The following is a 19,134-nucleotide window of genomic DNA, read 5'->3' on the forward strand; positions in this document are numbered from 1 at the left end:
AGCCAGAGGCAATAAAGGCTAACAGACCGATAGGAAACCGGAGGCCTCCTCTCGGTGTCCCTCCACCCCTCTGGCACCCTGACAGATCTCCCCCTGGGAACCCACAGAACCATCATCCCTTGTAAATCCATCCAGGTGGCCTGGCCGCTCCCGCTGGAGAAATGAATGAAAGTAAAGTCCAGCTGCAGAGAGTAGCATTGGTTCAGAAGAATTGATTAAATAGTTAGCAGAAGGTTTACTAGCCCCTTTGTGAACATAATTGGGGAAAGGATATTAATTTTTTTCCTCTTCCTCTTAAGTTTTCCTATTCCTCTCCAACTTCCTGTTTTCTTCCTCTCTTCTGAGTTGTATTAATTCGAGGGACGTTTCTCTCTCTGTGGTTCTGGATCTCATTTCCTAAAGAAACAGCCCTTGGATTGGTGTCATTCCGAGGACTTCCTGTCCAGCCTCTCTTGCTTTTCTGTGCATCACATCCCATCTCTCTGTAGTCTTTCTCCGTACCGTGTGGCTGAGCTTCTTCTACGCCTCCCTGACCGTCCACTCCCTTCTAGCTGCCAGCTGCTCTTCTTTCCTTCAGAGTGAAGCCGCCTGAGCAAGCAGTCCCTACTTCTGTCTCCCCGTTCCCTTCCACGCTCCGCCATGCATGCCAGCTTCTTCCCCTTGTCCCCTTTACTGATGACCTTCTGGTTCTCAGATCTCATGGACACTTCATGCATTCATTCATTCCACAAATACTTATTGAGGCCCCACTATGTGTTGAGCACTGTTCTGGGTCTGTGCATCGGCTTTGTTTTCTGATGAGACCCAAGTGCAGGTCTCATCAGAAAACAAAGCCCCCTGTCTTCGTGCAGCTCACATTTCAGTCCTGGTTGCGCTGGTCCTTCCTGAAGCATCTGACAGTGCTGAGGCTCCTCTCTGGGCAGCTGGGCCCCTCTGTTCTTTCTCTGTTCCCGCTGACAGTGGTTTCTCAGCTGCCTCCTCGCCCTCCGATCCCCAGTCATCCATAGTGAATGACTGTCATCACACCTCGCAGGTCTGTGTGCCTGTTTCCCAAATAGGACCTGACCACCTTGACTGTTCCCTCACCTGAATTTATTGTGCCATCAGGTCTTCTGCAAGTTGCAGGTCTGATGCCCTCTGTTGCTGTCACCTTAGTCCCACCTGTGTGGCCGACTTCAGCCTTTCCAGCCCCTTTTGTACCCCGGGAGCAGAATGAGCTCTCTGGGATGGAAATGGCACTGTGTCATCCCCTGCTTGGGCGTTGTGGCGGGTGACTGTAGTCCCAGCTACTCGGGAGACTGAGGCAAAGGAATTGCCTAAGCCCAGGAGTTGGAGGTTGCTGTGAGCTGTGTGATGCCATGGCGCTCTATTGTGGGCAATAAAGTAGAGTGGAAACTCTGTCTCTACAAAAAAAAAAAAAGGATCATCAGTGCTACTTCTCATGTGTGGGGTAAAGTTCAGTTTTTATACCTGCCATAAAGGGTCCTTCGTAAGACCTGCCACCTGCCAATATTCCAGACTCATCGGCTTCCACACATATACCCAGCATTTTCCCTGGGAGTCGTATTTCCCTTGCTCTGCCTTGGTGGTGCAGATCCCTCAGCCTGCAGCGCTCTTCCTGCCCCTTTTTTGGCTATTTCTCCCTTCAGGATGGAGATCAGGCAGGACCTTGTCACTGAGGTTGGCTGTGGGGAGCGGGGTGCCCTTTGTCCTGGCCTCTGTCAGGAGCCCCTGCTCTGGTCTCTTGAACTGCCTGTATGTGGCCTCAGATAGTGATGATTTTGTTGTAGTTAAATTATTTTTTGCATACTGATTTGTCTGACTGGGCTGCAGAGTTGGGTGGTGCTTTCCTGCCCAGGATGGTATTTGGGGCAGGGTCCGCCGGGGTTTGGGGCAGTGTACCTGTGTCTGATAGTGAAGGGGGAAAAGCTTGGGAAGCGAGATAGGGCCACCTTTGGAGTCCTGGAATGTCCAGCAGGGGCCATGATTTTATTTTTCTTTTTTTTTTTTAATCAATCATAACATTTATTAAATATGTAAAATGCTGTACAACACCAGGGTTGCAGGGGCCATGATTTTCTTCTGGGCAGTAAGGAGCTATGGAGGACTGGGGAATTTTAGGAAGATGGATCTGTGTCTGAAAGACTTGCCGAACGGGCCTGAGTGGGTGACACTTGTCTTTCCCAGTGGTTGGTCAGGGGGAGATGGCAGAAACAGTACCTGAGGGTGGCCCCTTAACGTGCCTTCTGCATGGCCATGGCCTTGGATCCAGCCTCAGTGTGTATGCTGCGTGGGGGTACAGCACTAGTTTTCCTTCCACTCCTCCCCCTACAAGTCCTTGGCAGGGGACATTCTTTCCTCTTTCCTCCCGTTTGTGTGTCTGTGTCCTCCCGTCCACAGGCTCTCACTGTGTGATTGTCTTGCAACAAGATTATCTGTGCTTCTTGGCAAAAGTTTAAGGTCATTGACGTTCCAGGCCATTCCTGTTTCTTCTTATGTGCCCCTGAAACAGACTTGCTGAATGGGCCTGGGTGGGTGACACTTGGCCTCCTGGACCTCACTTCCAGGCCTAGCCTGGTTAGCAAGTCGGCTGTTTTTGCACATTAAGCCTTGGGTGAGGGTGCCTGATGCCTCGTGTTTGCCTCTGGGGACCAGCTGTGAGTTCTGTCTGGGATCCGGCCTTCCCTCTGATGTTTGATTTTCTTCCTGAGCTGCCGTCACCCTGTGTGAGGTCGCAGTCAGATTCCTGCAACTCCCAGAGCTTGTGATGGAGTCTGGTCTGGCAGGGCTGAGAAAAATCTCCAAATCTTTTTAGTTAAAATGCCATTTTCAAGTTAGTGTAATGAGATTTCATAGTAATGTATGTAACTATATCTGTGTGTGAGAGAAAGAGAGAAAGGGAAAGAGAGATGTCTTGGAATGTGGCATTTAACCTAAATATAGACATTTGCCCAGGCTTTGTTTATTTGGTTTAGGGTCTTGGGGCGGGGGGTGGGGGTTGCTGGTTTGTGGCACAGTGTGGGCCGCGTTCACCTGAGGCCAGGCCTTTGGTGCTGGATTTGTAGTTTCTGTTCATCTGTAGCACATTTTTCTGGGAGCTCTTGCCTTGTATGTTGTTGTTTTCCTTCTCTGCTTTGAAGATGATTCTGAATATTCCTTTGTGACTGCTATTTGCAGACAAACAGGGATGTTTTGAGGCCTGGATGTTTTTCATTAACATTCTTGGCCTTGGTTTAAGTCACTTGAATCAAATCATCATCATTACGTTCTGCTTATCAGGTTCCCTATGTAGGTGGTTTTTGGCAGGTCTTTGCAGACGTAAGCAAAATGGGCTGACAAGCCAGCCCAGAGTGTGCTCCAGCGCATTCCCAGCGGAGGGGGCTGCTCTGTGGAAAGGCAGAGAGTGGTAGGGAGCATAGGTGACTCAGAACCAGGACACATGTGGTAGCACTCTCCCACCAGACCTTGACTTCTTCTAATGCTATTGGAGCAGCCCTCTGGCCAACTCCAGGGGACCGATCACTTAATTGTGGAGTAGGGGCACTGTGGAAACTAGGGCAGCAAGAGGTTACACATCTGACATTTTAATAAAAAACGTGCATATTTACCATCCAGCCCCATTCCACCCAGTTTAAGGATGGGTGGAGGTCCAGCTCCCTCTGACGTTTGGTGCAGGCCTCTCTTTACGTGCCCCAGAGCTCCCTGTGAGAATGGCGGCACCCTTGCTCCCAGACCTAGTTTATGGTTCACTCTGCTCCATCCCTGTGAGCACAAGGCCCATTTTCATGTCAGGCTTTAATCCACATGTCCAGCTCTCCAGTCAAAATGCTGATGTTTTCATCAGGAAACCTTCTAGATGGTACAGAATAATTTACGGTAGATCACTGTCTGGCAACTCTTGCCTCCCCTCAGCGCAAACAAGCAAATGAAGGCAAATACACCTGGGCCGTGCCTGGTCCAGCTTCCCTGTGTCTGTGGAGCCCTTGAATAACCCTTTTATTTCCCCAAATGCCAGGAAATGCCAGAAGTTCCTTAGGGATGATTCTCCCTGGCACCCACGCTTGTTGCTCACAGATGATTAGTGACAGCAGTGACTGGCTGTCGTAGACATGTCTATAACAATTAGAATGACCCCTTTTCTTCCTACTTCTTGCCTTACAGAGCTGAAACTTCTCTTAAAACTGCAGCTAAAATGCCATTGTGGCATATTGGGGAGCCGTTTCCTTTTCTGCCGTCAAGTCTATCTTAACTTTCCAAAAATCAGTTGCAACTTAAAATTCTGCACTTTATAACCTTTCCTTTTGGGGGTTTTTGATTTTTTTTTTATAATAATTTTTTTTTTTTGTAGAGAGCTCACTTTATGAGTCTCACTTTATGGCCCTCGGTGGAGACAGAGTCTCACTTTATGGCCCTCGGTAAAGCTGTGTGGCCTTACACAGCTCACAGCAACCTCCAATTCCTGGGCTTACGTGATTCTCCTGCCTCAGCCTCCCGAGTAGCTGGGTCTACAGGCGCCCACCACAACACCTGGCTATTTTTTGGTTGCAGTTTGGCGGGGGCGGTTTTGAACCCGCCACCCTCGGTATATGGGGCCGGCGCCTTACTGACTGAACCACAGGCGCCGCCCCGGGGGTTTTTGATTTTTAATTTAATTTAAAGATGATATTCCAACGTGAACAGGTAGCTTTTGGCCAAAAGTAAAAATATTTTCTTCTGACCAATGTGTGTGTTTTACTAATATCTAGATGCAACCAGGAATCTAAACTTTACCACATGACGTGGGAGAAGTAAGTTTAAAGATATTCTTAAACCCTATTCTGCCTTAGCAATCTTTAATTTTTATTTAGTCTTTAGCTTCCATGAGGAATGGTTTATGAATATTCTATCCAATTAAAGGAAAAAGATATTTGGGCTGAGGGTGAGGGGCATGTGAAGGAGAATAAAACATAATCAAGCAGTGAGTATTAGAAGTATCTCTGCAGGGCTCTTTTTTAGGGGGGAGAATAAGGGTATATACAGGGTGCCTGTGAAGTTCATGTGCAATTTAAAATAGTTGTCTATTTCTATTTTAAATTTAAAATAGTTGTCTGTCGAATGGCTAACAAACATATAAGAAAAATGCTCATCGTCCCTAATTATCCGAGAAATGAAAATCAGAAACCCTGAGAAACCACCTAACCCCAGTGAGAATGGCCTATATCACAAAATCTCAAAGCTGCTGCAGATGCTGGCATGGATGTGGAGAGAAGGGAACACTTTTACACTGCTGGTGGGACTGCAAACTAATACAACCTTTTTGGAAGGAAGAATGGAGAATCCTCAAAGAACTCAAACTAGACCTCCCATTTGACACCGCAATCCCATTACTGGGCATCTACCTAGAAGAAAAAAAATCATTTTATTATTGCAGCTCAATTTATGATTGGCAAATTGTGGGAAAAACCTAAATGCCATGGGGAAAGGGCCAAGGGAGGGGGGAAGTCAGGGTGGAGGGAGGGTAATGGGTGGGGCCACACTTACAGTGCATCTTAGAATGGGTACAGACGAAACCTACTAAATGCAGCATACAAATGTCTACATACAGTAACTAAGAAAATGCCATGAAGGCTATGCAGATTGATGAGAATATTTCAGATTGTATATGAAACCAGCACATAGTACCCCTTGATTGCACAAGTGTGGACAGCTATGATTTAACAATAAATAAAAAAAAAAAAAAACCTAAATGCCCACCAATCCAGGAATGGATTAACAAGCTACGCTGTATATATATACACCATGGAATACTATTCAACCACTAAAAAAGATGGAGACTTTACATCTTTTGTATTAACCTGCATGGAGTTGAAACACATTCTTCTTAGTAAAGCATCATAAGAATGGAGAAGCAAGAATCCCATGTACTCAATTCTGATATGAGGACAATTGATGACTTAGTACATGGTGGGGAGTGGGGGAAGGGGGAGCAGAGAGAGGGAATGAGGGAGGGGTGTGGAGGGTCATGGTGTGTGACATTATAAGAGGGACTTTACCTAACAAATGCAATCAGTGTAACCTGGTTCTCTGTACCATCAATGAATCTTCAACAACAACAACAAGTTTTTGGCCGGGACTGGGTTTGAATCTGCCACCTCTGGTATATGGGGCCAGCGCCCTACTCCCTTGAGCCACAGGCACTGCCCCAAGAACAACAACAACAATAAAAAGATGCTAAAAAAAAAAAAATTGTAACCCTACGTTGAAAATTAAAAAATAAATAAACTAGTTGTCTGTTTTAAATTGCACACAAACTTTACGGACACCCTTTAAGGACACTTCCTGTCAGAGAAGGAATGCTTTTTTCCATGCAAATGAATAGTTTTATATAAAGCTATCTGTAGGGCACATAGTAGATCAGGTTCAATTTGTGCAATCATGGGTTACATAAATATGAAGTCTTCTTAAAATTATAACTAAGTTTAAGTTATAAAAAGAAGTGGAAAAGGCTGTCATAGGCCAACTCCTGTGTCTTAGTTCTTAAATTAACTTTCCAAACTGAGAATGTACAGCATGGCAAATTTGAACTTCAGACATATCTTTTTTAAAAAGCCCAACTTGAGAGATTTTAAAAACCTTTTAGGTGACTCATTCAAAATTCTTCTTTATTCCAATATAAAGTTTAGACTTTTGAACTGATGAAGTAAACCAAGTGGTATAATTTTATTGTGGCTATTCTGAGTTTTTCTCATGCATATACAGTGTCATTTTAAAATCTGCTACAAAACTGTGACCATCAGTGTTAATAGTGAGTCTGTTCCGCATTGTGAATCTGTTGAGTGTGTTTAGCTTTTCCGATTCTTGTATTAAGGTAGTTTTTCAGGTAAGAAAACCAGAATTTCAGCTCGACCCCTATGGCTCAAGCAGCTAAGGCGTCAGCCATATACACCTGGGCTGGTGGGTTCGAATCCAGCCCAGGCCCGCCAAACAACAATGATGGCTGCAACCAAAAAATAGCTGGGCGCTGTGGCGGGTGCCTGTAATCCCAGCTACTTGGGAGGTAGGAGAATCGCTTGAGCCCAGGAGTTGGAGGTTGCTGTGAGCTGTGATGCCACAGCACTGTACTCAGGGTGACAGCTTGAGGCTCTGTCAAAAAAAAAAAAAAAGAAAGAAAACCAAAATCTCTAGGCATTGCTAAAAGCCACACAGAAAGGTACTGTCAGAACTCTGTCGGCTGTGTTTCACGAGGTTGACCCCCAGCCAACCTCTGGTCCTGCAAAACGGAGACTTCCAGAGAGCAAAAGGGAAAGATATTTTTGTTTCAGCTATATCTGCTTTTCAGTGAGAGGTAGGGGGCTGCAAACCTGTGTCCACTGTGTCCAGGCCACATACGTGGCACATACAGGTGATTGGTGGACTTACGGACTCTTGTGCAACAAAAACCTTGGGGTGCAAACACTCATGGGAAAAAGGCTAAAAGACTATGTAACACCCGCCCCCCTGAAAAACTCTTTCTCACCTATTGAGCTTAACTTTTCAAGATTTTGACTGACATTTTCCTATCCTCTGCCTTAGCAGAAAGATGCAAAATCAGTTTGTCAAAACCCTGAGTGGAGACCACTTGGCTTCCCAAGCACAGGCCGAGCTGGGGGTCCAGGGGAGTTTTAATTGCTTCATTTCCCTGCCTCAGGGGACATTTTGTTTGGCTTTATCCTGTGTTTGTAAGGAAGAAACAAATGAGTGTTCTCACTATCAGGTGTGGGATATATGGCTCAGGTAGGAGGGGTGGTGTGGTGGGACAGAAGTGGTTTGGAGCAGAGCTGCTTCTGTGAAAATAAGCCCTCCAGTGAGGCCCTGTGCCTTATCCGGTCCTCGCTGGCTGGTCTGCCCACATGGCCCCTTCCAAGTGACGGAGCATAAATGTGTCTGCCAGGAAAAAAATAGAATAAACAGAATCAAAACATTTAACACTTAAAAGAGAAGTGGTGAGACTGCTTTCATCACAGTCCTTCTTTTTTATCTTTGGTGCCCAGCTAGCACCTTGCAGGGAGGGCAGGACGAATCAGGGCATTCAGAAGTCCAGGTGTTCGCAGTGCCCACGGCTGGCAGGTGAAGGGTTAACCCGAGAGGCTTTACTTTCTTGCTCTGTCAAATATAGATGATGCCTGAACCTCATCTCCACAAGGTGGGGGAGCAACAACATATTTTAAACTTTTGGAAAGACCTCCCAGCAAGTTAGTGGGTGTAAGGCTGTTTGGGGCATTGGAAACTAAGTGTAATCAGGAAATGGTAGCCTTTTGAGGCTGGGGGAGGGGAGGACATTCATTTAAGGACATTCATTCTGACCCCTTCTTTTGACCCGATTCTTTCTATGTATATCTGTAAAATGGGGACATGATTAGCACCTGCCTTGGAGAGTCATTGTGAGAATTACCTTAGATTAATTTATGCAAAGCCCCTGGAACCATGAGTGGCTTGGAGTTGTAAGCACAGGAGAACATTAGCTGTCACTACTGTTAATTGTTGTTGTTAATGGATGTGGAAACTGGGGTCCAGAGAGGTGAAATGCCTTGCCCAGATCTGGGACTGGAATCTGTATCCACTGTGCTTAGCTAGAAGCAGCTATTTTACTGGCACCCTTGGTCTCGTTGCAACCAAGAGCTCAGGTTCCTGTGCCCCTAATAGAACATGGCATGTGGAAGAGCTTTGTTTTGTTGTGGCTACACAAGCATGCTCAAGGTCCCTGCCGTTGTCTTTGATGCCCTGTTTTAGTTAAAAATTCAATGAAGCGCTGTGTGTGTGTTTGCGCGCACGCGTGTGCATGTGTGACGTGGCCCTTCCTACATAATTTAGTGTTCTCTCTTGCATTAGTATATTAGCACATTGTCACTTTTAACCTTTTACCCACTGAGCTTGGCATTTAAAATGCTATTAAACTCAATAATGTTTCCTATAAACAGACTTAGAGGAATGAGAAATAATTAGAGTGACGTTTTTAGTAGGCTCCTGTTTCTCAGCCCTCTGTGCGGAGGAAACTCAACCAGCGCTTGCGGAGGGGGGCTTGTTAGTGGTTTCATCTCTGGTCTGAAGTCGATAGAAGGTCATAGAGTGGAGATTTGGGGTGCCAAAGGATCTTTTAAGGCACAGAGAGTGTTTTTTATCCTGAAGAAGTAGGATTGCTCTTTTTGACTAGTGCTTTCTGCTTTTTTAACTAATAGAGCTTGAGAGTCCAAGAGCTGATCACTCCTTCCTTTTTCAGAGGACTGCAGAAAAGCCTACAGCCAAATTTCTGGCCACCTTTAGCCAAGGAGCAGGACTTCCTGGAATGCATTTTTGTGGATCAGCCTCATTCCTTGCTCCTTCCCTTTGCCTTCAGTATATGTGTTTTTTGTTCTCTGCTGTTTCATTTAAAATGTTGCCATTCTGTTTCATGAGCAGTATTTTGTGTCTTCTAGGTTTTTCTTTTTGTGACACCTTTTTTAAAAAATCAAGTTGAATGTTGCCTTTCCTGCTGGTAGAATTGTGAGATCTCTGGAGGCAACTTTACCTTTCTATGCCCCAAATTCAGCGTTTGCATCTATAAATCAGGTAAACTGACACCATATTGCTGACATATGGCAAGGTGGGAGCAAATGTGACTGTTTTCAAAGAAAGACGCATGTTTTAGAACGGTTTTTATTGCCTTAATTAAGGCCCTAGGTCCTGTTCTATCAGAATCATGTTCAGAAAACATGTTAAGCATTCATCCGTGGTCGTTCAATATTATAGGTGCTTACAGTATGAGTTCATGAAACAGGTACTTAAGAGATAACCTACTTCCTGCTCAGCACTGGGGCAGACTTAGAAGAGAAGATGTCTACAGAAGAATAAACTTGGGTAGAGGTCAGGCTTGCGGTCAGGTAGCTTGAGCATGACACCGGCTCTCACTGTGGTCACTGACACGTGTTTGCTGAGAACTGTTTGAGGCTATGGGTCAAAGATAATCGAGGTAGATAAGATCTCCACTTTCCTAGTGCTTACATTCCCACAAAGGAAAAACAGTTTAAAGATAAAGATAAACCCATTAGCGTTCTACACTTAAAATGGGTGAATTTTGTGGCGTATACATTTTGCATTAATCGAGCTGTCGAAAAAGAAAAATTTTGGTCTTTATGGTCCTGACCTTCAGGTTCGCCCTAATACATTTTATTCTCGTTATTTGTGGATTTCATTTTTTGTGAGCTCCCTTACTTGGTAATATGTATTTGCAACCCCCAATCAATACTCAGCTTTCATGGTTCTTCACAGAGATGGCCCTTCTCAGCTTTCATGGTCCTTATGGAGAAAACACGTGTGTTAGGTAAGCTCATCTCAGGCACGAGTTATGGTGCTATTGGCCCTGAGTTCAGTGTTAATGAATCAACAATATGGATCAAATAAGGTGTTTTTAAGCAGAAACACACGTAAAACAAGGTTACGTATTAATCTGTCGATGAAAATGTGACTAGAGGCTTGTAGGAACCTAATCCTGTGTGTCTCCCAGGTGAGGAGAATCATCTGTATATGCAGGGCTAGGGCTGGAGAATAGGTAGAGCCCACCCACCTTTATGTGTCTTAGCTTCCTTAAAAAAAGCTACAGTGATTCTCAGACTTGGCTGTATGCTGGGATGTTGTGGGGAGCTTGACAAAATGCGGATGACCAAAGGGTCTGGTTTGATTGGCTGGGGTGTGGCCCTGGCCTAAGGACTTCAAATGCTCCCCCAGGGATTCTCGAGGGCAGCTCAGGGGAACACGAGTACACCTCACATCGAAGAATAAAGTGTCTTAGAAATGGAGGCTCTCTGGGGCTCACTCAATTGAGGGAAGGTTGCAGACCCATGGGTGCTCCAGGGCCAGGACTGCGGGGACCACAGTGGAAGATGCTGGTAGGTGTATGGCAGTGATCACACTTCCCCATTCCCACCCCAATCCAGGGCCCAGGACGGGGGGTCCAGTTGGCCAGGAGAGGAAGGATGTGACCCCATACAGGCTGGGAAGGTGATTCCCTTAGGAAACCTGGTGCTGTTAGGAAGGGGAGAGTGGGTACCTGACAGCCCAAAGAGGCCTACTCCACCCCACAATCTTAAAAGACAAGGGAGTTCCTGAGGAAACCAAGTGGGAGGTCTGTGCCTGGGCAGGGAAAAGTGCTGGTAAATATTTTTCTTCTGCCTGCCTTTCTCCCCTCTCCATTTCTTCCGGCTGCTGTGATCTTCCCTCACACATATTTCAGTCTGAGAAGACAAGGCTCACTTCACAGGAGTCGTGACAGACAACACAGGGTCAGGTGGTGGAGCCAAGAGTGACCCCTGTGAGCAGAGGTCAGAGAGGGAGAGCCACGTGGTTGGAGTGGTCAGGAGGGGTCATGTGGCAGATCTGGATTCAGGCGGTTTGGCAGCTGGGCAGGTCTCTCAGAAAAGGCCTCAGTGACAGGAGACAGCTCTAGCAATGCCACTGAGGGCAGCTCCCTCTACCGCAGTATTTTGCAACCCTTTTTATCTGACAGCACACTTGAACGTATAGTTTAACTTCCACGGCGCACTTAAATTATGTTGATTAAAAAAAAAAAAAGCAAAGAGAAAAGAATATACTTACTGTGCTTTGAACTTCTTTTGAAAATAATTTAATTAATGATTTTTAAAAATTTTTGCTACACACCTGAGATCCTCTCACAGCACAGCAGGTGCCACAGCGCACCGGTTGAAAGTCACTTCTCTAGTGAGTGGGTGCAAAGGCAGCAGCGTGAAGCAGATGCGGCCCGAGACCTTCCACGTTAGTCGCTGAGCACTTGCTGTGTGCATCTGTGTGAGTGACTCGAGGGGGCACAGAAGAGTACATGAGACAGCACAGCCCCTGACTTTAAGGAGAACTAGGAACAAGGTCTGGACGGGATGACACAGCAGAGCCCGTGCAGGGTGCTCCCAGCCGGAAAGCGTGGTACCTGTGAGCACTTAGGGCCACATGGAGGCTTCTCGGAGGAGATTGCAGTTGGGTGGGTTGTGAAAGGTGTGTGAGATTCTGATCAGTCGAACTGTGTGCGGGGGAGGGGACAGGAGTCACAGTGCACAGCATGAGAGGGGCTCAGGCCACTAAAAGGAAGCAGCAAGGAGAACGTTTTGGCTGAAACCAAGCATGCCTGTTGTAAAGAAAATAGTCTGTGGGACTGGAAGGTAGGTCAGGAATGCTGAAAGAGGTCTTGTGGACCAAAGTTTTAAGGGTGTAGGGTGGGGGTTGGGGAAGACCTGTCTATCTGAATAGGGCTTGGAGTTTTCAAGAGCTTCTTCTCATACCTAATCTCATTTGGGACCTTCCCTGCGAGCTTGACAGAACACGTAGAAGACAGCAGCCCAGGTTCACGAGAAGGCTTGGAGGAAATGACACCCCCCCTGCAGGGCACTGGGTCTTGTTGACTGTGGCAAGAAGTAGGGTTGTCTCTAGAGGGGAGGCCGAGGCAGGAACCTCATGCTGGCATATCCCAGTGACACGGGGACTGTATCATGCATTGTTCACTCCTTCCTGTGCTGCCTTTGCTGCAGTGTTTTTGTCCCTTCCCCCAACGTGGCCACTCTCCAAACCTCTGCTTTGGGGGAGAACCGGGACATTTGTCTTGATGAGGTGTCACCAGAGGCCTCTTGAGAAAGGCCTCTCTTCATCTGGCCTCAGGTGCATCTCAGAGCAGTGTGGCTGGTGGTTCTCAGGCCCAGGTGTACACTGGAGACATCTGGGGAGCTTTCAACAATGCTGACATCAGGGACAGTGCCACCCAGACCAGCTAAGATATTACAACTAGCCCTGATATTATGGACAAGGAGACCGAGGCTCAGCGTAGAAGATTATTTGCTCATGGTCCCACATCTAGGAAATGGCAGAGCCTGCATTTGAACTCAGGTAGTCAGTTCAAGAGTCCAAGCTTCACATCTCTCTATGTTTTGTAATTTCTTCCCAGCTGGCTAAAGTGTCACAGTACTGATTTAGCCACGAATAACCAGGTGGTAACCACAGTTTCTATCACAACACAACTAAGATCTTAAAGATAGCCTTTGAAGTAAACAGCAGTGTGAGGTGTCCTGTCTTGCCCCACAGTAAGGTCGATATGAAATCAGCAGCTGAATTTCTCTGTTTCTGAAGCCCACGTGTAGACTTTCAGGGCTGTGTCCAATGTGCAGGCAACCAGGGAAACCCCAGTCAGGTCCTGAGCTGCGTGCAAGCCCAGGATCTCATCTGCTAGTTTCCATCTTCCACAAAGCTGGGTACACAGAACTAAATCAGTAAATAGCTGGGAGAGTGAGTGAGTAAGTGGAGGAAGGAAGGGCAGCCAGGTTTATAACTGTCCCTTATGAGCTCTCATCCTGCCAGGCTGCACTTGTCTTACCCATCTGCAGTGAGTCACCAGTCTAGATACCATTTGGGGCCCAGGGTCTTTTTTTGTTTGTTTTTAGTACAAGTATTGGGAGGTATGTCAGTGAAGAAAAATGGGACAAAACCCAGTGCTACCTCTGCATTAGGTAACAGCCTTTATCTGAGAGGCCTGCAGGGTCTGGAGGCTGGTCTCAGTCTTGTGTCTTTGATGTGGCTGAAAGTTAATCTGGAACCTTTTCCCTTTGTTTTACAGGTCACAGCCAAGACTGCCTTCCTATTTATTTTACCTCAGTATAACGTTAGTGTGCCTACAGCAGGTAAGAAATCACTGGTCTTGATCTCTCCCTGGCTCTGTTAACCCCGAAGGACTTGGAAAACTTCCTTTCACCCCTGTGGACATATGATCTTTTTTTTTATTTTTTATATTTTATGTTTTATTTTTTGAGACAGAGTCTCACTCTGTCACCTTGGGTAGAGTGCAATGGCGTCATCGTAGCTCACAGCAACCTCACAGTCTTGGGCTTGAGCAATCCTCTTGGCTCTCAGCCTCCCTAGTAGTTGGGACTACAGGCACCCACCACAACACCTGGCTAGTTTTTCCTATTTTTAGTAGAGACAGAGTCTCGCTCTTGCTTAGGCTGGTCACAAACTCTTGAGCTCAAGAAATCCACCTGTCTCAGCCTGCCAGAGTGCTAGGATTGTACGTGATCTTTTTAGATATTTAAACTCAGCATCCGGCATTGTTCCACTGTAGAGATAGCAGAGTGGTGCAGTGTAAATGGCTGGGGACTTTCCTCTGGTCTTCAGCTGTGGTACGGGAAGAAAATAGGTGCACCAGGGGGTGCTTCGTGCGGCTCCAAGTCCTCTCCCCAAAGCATCCCGTGTCGTCTTCTGCTGGAGAGAGGACACAAGGCATCATGACCATCGATCCGTTCTCAACAGTACAGCTTTCTTTTTAAAATTTGCAATGAGGAGGATGGGCAGGATGTTGCATTTGATGGTACCTGGTACCTGGAAACGTGGCCAGGATATAGATGCCAGACACCTCTGGGTCTGTGGTTTATTCCTGACCCTCAAGCCTGCAGAGTGCCACACTCTGATGCCAAAGGCTGGCCAGTAGTCACTGAGTATTTCTGAGACCTTATGGTAATACGCCTGTGTGGCATCATGCCTTGTGCCCCAAAGTTCTCCCAAGCAGTTCCCAGTCCAGTTGAGGGGCCACCACTCAAGGAGCAGCAGGGCCAGGTAGGTAAATAGTGAGGCTGGGCTGGGGAGAGTCAATCTGTTGCTCACCTCCAGCCCGTTGTTGTCACATAGGAGAGTAAACTCAGTATGGCCAAGAGATTTCTTTATTTTTCCCATGAGAATTGAAAAACAATGACAAAACAACAACAAGAACACCTCCTTTTAGGTAGGTGTTTTGTTTTATTTAAATGTTGGCAACTAACAGAAATTTTGCAAATGTTGTGTAGACCAACACTGGTGGGCTAAGCCAACACACCTGTAGGGCAAGTCCAGCTTTCGGGCCATGGGTCTGCAACGTTGGAATTCTCAGGGTCAGATCTAGGCATCACTCCTTTCTCAGGGGCTAAGGACTGGGTGCCCTCTTGATGAACAAAGGAAGGATTTCATTTGCTGAATCTGGTTCTTTCCTCTTCATTCTTTAGTAGAGAGGTCAGTTGTCTAGACTTTAAGGTGAGATTCATTTCTTTGACTCCACCAACCCCTAGCTAAAGGGCTTTGAGAGTGAGTCTCTAAGCCTGTGGTCCATGGAGGACATAGCCACAAATTTTTCCTGAGTCCCCCTGTCACCTGTGGTCACTGTAGCCAGGCTCTGGGAAGTCATACTTCTAGGGCATCCAATTTAATTTCTTTAATCTGAGAGTCAAACTGAGGGACATGGGCAAGAGAGAAAGGAAACTCCAACCCGTGATGGAAGAGACTGGAGGGTGAGCCAGGGGATGTGTGGCCAGCACCAGCAGTGAGGGAACAGGCTTACCTGCTCATCCAACCACACACTCCAGCACTGGGGGCAGCCTGGACCGTGCAGCTCAGTGCCGTCCATCCTCAAGTTTAGGCTTGTTTACTTCTGTTTCTTGAAAATCTTAGTAACTGTGTCACCTCTAGACTCAGCTGTACTTAAGATTTAATGGTTTAATTTTTTTTTTTTTTTTTTAGTTTTAAAAAACATAATGGTATTGTATGCATAACATTGGCCATGTTAAGTTGAACACGGTGGCTCACACCTGTAATCCTAGCACTTTGGGAGGCTGAGTTGGGTGGATTGCCTGAGCTCAGGATTTCGAGACCAACCTGAGCAAGAGCGAAACCTCATGCCTACTAAAAGTAGAGAAACCAGGTGGGCGTGGTGGCAGGTGTCTGTAGTCCCAGCTACTTGGGAGGCTGAGACAGGAAGCTCTCTTGAGTCCAAAAGGTTGAGGTTGCTGTGAGCTGTGATGATGCTGGACACTCTACTGAGGGTGACAGAATGACTCTCCATCTCAACAAAAAAGAAAAATTGGCTATCTTAGCCACTTTTAAGTGTATAGTTTAATGGCATTAAGTATATTCACCTCGTTGTGCTGTCATCTCCACCATTCGTGTCCTGGACTCCTTCATCTCACAGAACTGAAACTCAGGACCCCCTGAGCACTAACTCTCCATCCCCTGCCCCTGTCATCTCACAGAACTGAAACTCAGGACCCCCTGAGCACTAACTCTCCATCCCCTGCCCCTGTCATCTCACAGAACTGAAACTCAGGACCCCCTGAGCACTAACTCTCCATCACTCTCCCCTGTCATCTCACAGAACTGAAACTCAGGACCCCCTGAGCACTAACTCTCCATCACTCTCCCCTGTCATCTCACAGAACTGAAACTCAGGACCCCCTGAGCACTAACTCTCCATCCTCTGCCCCTGTCATCTCACAGAACTGAAACTCAGGACCCCCTGAGCACTAACTCTCCATCCTCTGCCCCTGTCATCTCACAGAACTGAAACTCAGGACCCCCTGAGCACTAACTCTCCATCCTCTGCCCCTGTCATCTCACAGAACTGAAACTCAGGACCCCCTGAGCACTAACTCTCCATCACTCTCCCCTGTCATCTCACAGAACTGAAACTCAGGACCCCCTGAGCACTAACTCTCCATCCCCCTCCCCTGTTATCTCACAGAACTGAAACTCAGGACCCCCTGAGCACTAACTCTCCATCCCCTGCCCCGGCCCCTGGCAACCTCCATTATATTTTCTGTCTCTATGCATTTGATCCCCTAGGTACTGAATGTAAGTGAGATCATATAGCGGTTGTCCTTTTGTGATTAGTTAACAATTTATTTTTTAATGAACATTTTTTTCAAAGTATATTTATGTGAGACGTAACTCTTACAGAAAAAATATAAAATACAGAAAAACAAATATAATCACACATGACCCATCACCGAGCAAAAACTGTAGTTAATAAGTTTTAGAGTATTGATTCCTAATGTCCTTTTTTGCTACTAGAGTTTATGGATGTCATTGATTTTTATTCCATTCAACAAGACGTCTTGAAAAGCTGCAGAGAATTTCTTAATAGGGATTACTACAGATTTTCTATCAACCTATTTGGATTTCTAAGTTTCCCATTTTTATTATAAATAGCATTACAGTAAATATTCCTGTGTTTAAATTTTTATATTCATTTTTGATTATTTTCTTAGGATGAATTCCTACTAATGGAATTTCTGTTAAGTAGACACACATTTTATTTATTTATTTATTGAGACACAGTCTCGCTTTGTTGCCCTGGGGTTGAGTGCTGCCATCATAGCTCACAGCAACTTTTAAACTCTTAGGCTCAAGTGATCCTCTTGCCTTAGCCTCCCAAGTACCTGGGACTACAGGCACCTGCCACAGTGCGCAGGTATTTTTAGAGACGGGGTCTTGTATGCCTGCTCAGTCTGGTCTCTAACTCCTGAGCTCAAGCAGTCTACCCTCCTCAGTCTCCCAGAGTGCCAGTATTATAGGCATGAGACAGTGTTTAAAGGTTTTGTGTATGTATTGCTAAAAACACCCTATGTCATCTACTTATGATCCATAAATCTTAGGGTTTTTAGGGGATTTTTTTTTTTTTTAGGGGATTTTTTTGTAAACAAAATGCAGTGTTTTTCTTTTCTTCTTTTAAATTTCAGATTAGTTTGAGGGTTCAAACAAGTAGGTTGTAATGTTTGCATTTGTTAGGTAGAGTCTCTCTTATAATTGTTTTCCACCCCCAAGAGGTGTGTCATATATCCTAATATTAAGTGGGAGCACACCCATCCCCCTCCCTCTGTCCTCCACCCCCCACCTTGAATTGATTTGAGTTTTTCTCTTATATGGGCATGTATTAAATGTTGGCTTCATATTAGTATTAAATACACTGGCTACTTGCTTTTCCATTCTTGTAATATTTTACTAAGAAAAATGTGTTTCAACTCCATCCAGATTAGTACAAAAAATGTAAAGTCTCCATCTTTTTGAATGTCTGAATAGTATTCCATGGTATACCACAGCTTATTAATCCATTCCTGGGTTGGTGGGCATTTAGTCTGTTTTCGCATTTTGGCGATTGTAAATTGAACTATGACAATCTAGTGCAAATGTCCTTACGATAAAATGATTTTTTTTCTTCTGTGTAGATGCCCAGTTATGGGATTGCAGGGTCAAATGGGAGGTCTTATTTGAGTTCTTTGAGGATTCTCCACACTTCTTTCCAAAGCAGTTGTACTAGTTTGCAGTCCGACCAACAGTATGAAAGTGTTCTTCTCTCCATATCCATGCCAGCATCTGTAGCTTTGAGATTTTGTGATGTGGGCCATTCTCACTGGGATCAGGTGACATCTCAGAGCAGTCTTGATTTGCATTTCTCTGATGATTAGGGGTGATGAGCACCTTTTCAAATGTTTGTTGGCCATTCATCTGTCTTCATCAGAAAAGGTTCTGTTCATGTGTCATGCCCGGTGATAGATGGGATTGGTTGTTCTTTTTATTATTATTATTATTAATTTGAGTTCTCTGTAGATTCTAGTTATCAACCCTTTGTCAGATTCATACCATGTGAGTATCTTTTCCCATTCTGAAATTTGTACCCTTGCCCTAATTTCTGTGTCCTTTGCTGTGCCAAAGCTTTTCAACTCAACTAAGTCGTATTTGATTATTATCGTTGTTGTTGTGATTGCTGCTGAAGTCTTCATAAAATCTTTCCTCTGTCCAACATCATCAAGAGTTTTCCCCACACTTTCTTCTAATATTTTTATCATTTTGTGTCTTAAATTTAAATCCTTTATCCATCTTGAATCAATTTTTGTAAGTGGTGAAAAGTGTGGGTCCAGTTTCAGTCTTTTACCTGGGGTTATCCAGTTCTCCTAGCACCATTTGTTGAAAGGGATTCTTTCCCCACTGTACGCTCTTGTTTGGTTTATCAAAGATCTGATGGCCACTAGAGACTGGTTTCATCTCTTGGTTTTCTATTCTGTTTCATATATCCCCATCTCTATCTTTGTGGCAATACGTGCTTGATCTTGATCACTGTAATATAACCTGAAGTCTGGTAGAGTGATGCCTCCAGCTTTATTCACGTTACTCAGAGCCACCTTGGCTATACGGGTTTTTTTCTGGTTCCATATAAAACAAACTACTATTTTTTCCAGTTCTTCAAAGTATGATGTTGGTATTTTAATGGGGATTGCATTGAATGTGCAGATTGCCCTGGGTAGAATAGATCCTCCAACAATGTTGATTCTTCCCAGCCAAGAGCTTGTATGT

General features: G+C 45.4%; 1 protein-coding gene across 2 annotated transcripts in view; it reads left to right on the forward strand.

Annotated features, from left to right (window-relative positions):
- TRAM2 (translocation associated membrane protein 2) overlaps positions 1 to 19,134 on the forward strand; it is an 87,994-nt gene that overhangs the window by 35,184 nt on the left and 33,676 nt on the right. For both annotated transcript variants that reach the window (XM_053603110.1, XM_053603111.1), the window contains exon 2: positions 13,604 to 13,667. In XM_053603110.1, coding sequence (XP_053459085.1) covers positions 13,604 to 13,667 — 64 coding nt within the window. The remainder of the gene's footprint in view (positions 1 to 13,603; positions 13,668 to 19,134) is intronic.

Source organism: Nycticebus coucang, chromosome 9 (assembly GCF_027406575.1).
Source record: "Nycticebus coucang isolate mNycCou1 chromosome 9, mNycCou1.pri, whole genome shotgun sequence".
Taxonomy (NCBI): domain Eukaryota; kingdom Metazoa; phylum Chordata; class Mammalia; order Primates; family Lorisidae; genus Nycticebus; species Nycticebus coucang.